We start from the raw sequence: 2,659 nt of genomic DNA, 5'->3' as shown, positions 1-2,659 counted from the left end.
AAAAGAAACATGCTTCAATAAATCATAAATTTCATAATATCTTTCCTTCTAAGCATTTTCATATTATTAAATTTCATTTAATTTTAGCTTTTATTATAGTGGTCAACAAATCATAAAATTCATAATGCCTACCTTGTAAATATCTATTATTCCATAATAAGTTTTTTTTTTAATTTTAAAATAATTTTATGTATGCTACGTACTGGTATGTTATAAAAGTTCATTGTATCAAATGATTTTCCTTATAATACTATTGAATCATCAGAATATTATATATTAAGATTTAAATTATATAAGAGTAATATTTTTATTTATAAAATCACTCAATTACAACCTTTAAATAATTAAAATTATTATATTTTAGGAATTAATTACTATATACTAATAGTTGTAAAGATTTCTTATACGTATATTTGTATATTGTTGATCACACGTTTGCATGATTATGATTTTACCCTAGCAATTAAACTCTATATATTAATGCTTTAACATTGGTTGTTATGTCATACACCTTTCTTTCTTTATTTTCTTTCTCCATGGCACAACAAGAACAATCATTCAAAGTTATTGAAGTTTGCAATATTGAACCATTTCATGAACCTTCTCAATCACCAACCTCACTTCCCTTAACTTTCTTTGATCTTCTATGGTTAAGATTTCCACCTGTTCAACGTCTCTTCTTCTATGAACTCACAAACTCACCCTCTTTTTTCTATGAAACTCTTGTTCCAAATCTCAAAAACTCACTTTCACTCACACTTCAACTTTTTCTCCCTCTATCAGGCCACATAGTTTGGCCTATTGATTCATCAAAACCAATCATAAACTATGTTCGCGGCGATTCTGTTTCCTTTACCGTTGTTGAGTCCAAAGAAAGTTTCGAAGATCTTTCTTCAAATCATTGTGAAGCTTCAAAGAGACATCACTTGATACCTCTTTTGAAAACTTCACATGAAAAAGCTTCTTTGGTTTCAATTCAAGTCACTTTGTTTCCAAACAATGGTTTTTGCATTGGAATAACCACACACCATGCTGCTTTTGATGGAAAATCTTCAACCACTTTTATGAAATCATGGTCTTATATTACATGTTCTAACCCTAACCTTGAAAATCTAACACCTTGTTTTGATAGATCAGTGATAGAAGATCATTATAATGGAATCAGTGAAGCATATGTTGATGTTTTGATGAACCATCATGGACCAAATAATAAAAATCTCAAGGTTTGGGAATTTACTGATGGGTTGAAAAATGATGCAGTTAAAAGCTTATTTGAATTGTCACCTTCAAATATTCAAAAGCTTAAGAACCATGCAAAAAGTGAGATGAAAATGAAAGTTATAAATCTGTCAACTTTTTCAGTTACATGTGCTTATGTGATATCATGTTTAGCAAAAGCAGAAGAACCAAAGGATGAAAAGGTGAGTTTCATATTTAGTGTGGATTGTAGAACAAGATTGGAACATTCAATTTCTTCTATGTATTTTGGTAATTGTGTTGTAGGACATATCATTAAGCTTGAGACAAAGAAGTTAATGGGAAGAGATGGATTTTTAAGTGCTTTAGAAGGGATTAATGAAGGTTTGAATAAGGTGAAAAATGGAGTGTTAGATGGGGCTGAAAACTGGGTGCATGATATGTTAAACCCTGAGGACATTTTTAAACTGTATTCTACTGGAGGATCACCAAGGTTTGAAGTTTATGATATTGATTTTGGATTTGGAAAGCCAAAGAAAGTTGATATGGCTTCAACGGATAAAACAGGTGCATTTTCTCTTAGTGAAAGTAAGAATCATAATGGTGGAATTGAAATTGGTTTGGCTTTGAACAAGCATGAGATGGAAGCTTTTTCAACCCTTTTTGTGCAAGGACTTGAGGCCATTTAAAGTTTCAAAATTGGATTAACAAAAGTTGAAGTATTTGATTCAATATTTAGATCAAATAAATCAATTTTTTAACCCAAACGTCTGTTATAAAAAAATGGAGTGTTATTTTCTTTTTGTTGTATGAATAATAATGTATGCATCTAGTTACTCTGCCAAAATACCTTTTGGAATGTGTATTTTATGTGTTGATTCTAATTTGTCAGTGTAATTTTGGGACCAGGAGTTCCTGTAGTCACTTTGATTGTGATCTTTAGATTGAATTGTGATGGTCTAAATTTAAAGATCGAAAATTAAATAAAAGATAATGTAAATTGATAATCAAAATGGATGGTTGAGATACTAATTGAGGGAATCTATTTCCCTAATTTTGGAATAATTTGTTGTATGATATAATTGTTACACTATTTAAGAGTATTGCAAATATCGAGATTCTTTGTAGGAGTTTCTTGTCAAACAATTGCGTGTAGGAATATGTCAAACATATGTTGGTCTTTTGATGAAGTTGATGGACTAAGTAATTCAGAATCTAAAAATATTTGTTGGGTGTAAATGTGAGTGATTAATAAGTCTTACATCATTTATGAATAGTGAAATTATCAATTTCTAAGATATTTGACTCATATACCTAATATTTTAAAATTGTAGGTGGAGACATGGTGTTTTCCTCTCTCGAGATTTTGGAACATTGGCCCTCTCATTCCTACAATAAGTAATATAATTTTTTATTTCACACAATATGCACATATTAAGATAAAAGAGAAGCCTTAGTTATC

The 2,659-nt window shown here is 29.7% G+C and overlaps 1 protein-coding gene across 2 annotated transcripts; it reads left to right on the top strand.

Annotated features, from left to right (window-relative positions):
* The first annotated feature begins 496 nt into the window (after positions 1-496).
* LOC127121045 (phenolic glucoside malonyltransferase 1) lies at positions 497-2,262 on the top strand. Of its 2 annotated transcripts, XM_051051669.1 has the most exons (2): positions 497-1,421; positions 1,504-1,701. In XM_051051669.1, exons 1-2 carry the CDS (start codon positions 501-503, stop codon positions 1,534-1,536), a joined length of 954 nt encoding a protein of 317 aa, XP_050907626.1. In that variant the 5' UTR covers positions 497-500; the 3' UTR covers positions 1,537-1,701. The 2 variants fall into 2 exon arrangements, with proteins under 2 accessions (XP_050907626.1, XP_050907619.1); XM_051051662.1 differs by having other exon boundaries at positions 498-2,262.
* Positions 2,263-2,659: the final 397 nt, after the last annotated feature.

This window comes from Lathyrus oleraceus, chromosome 1 (assembly GCF_024323335.1).
Source record: "Lathyrus oleraceus cultivar Zhongwan6 chromosome 1, CAAS_Psat_ZW6_1.0, whole genome shotgun sequence".
NCBI lineage: Eukaryota > Viridiplantae > Streptophyta > Magnoliopsida > Fabales > Fabaceae > Lathyrus > Lathyrus oleraceus.
Note: the sequence above shows the minus strand (reverse complement) of the source record. Positions and strands in the feature narration are given on the sequence as shown.

What these genes read in the sequence shown, in the direction of transcription:
- LOC127121045 (XM_051051662.1), top strand. Translation starts at nt 501, where the DNA reads ATGTCATACACCTTTCTTTCTTTATTTTCTTTCTCCATGGCACAACAA.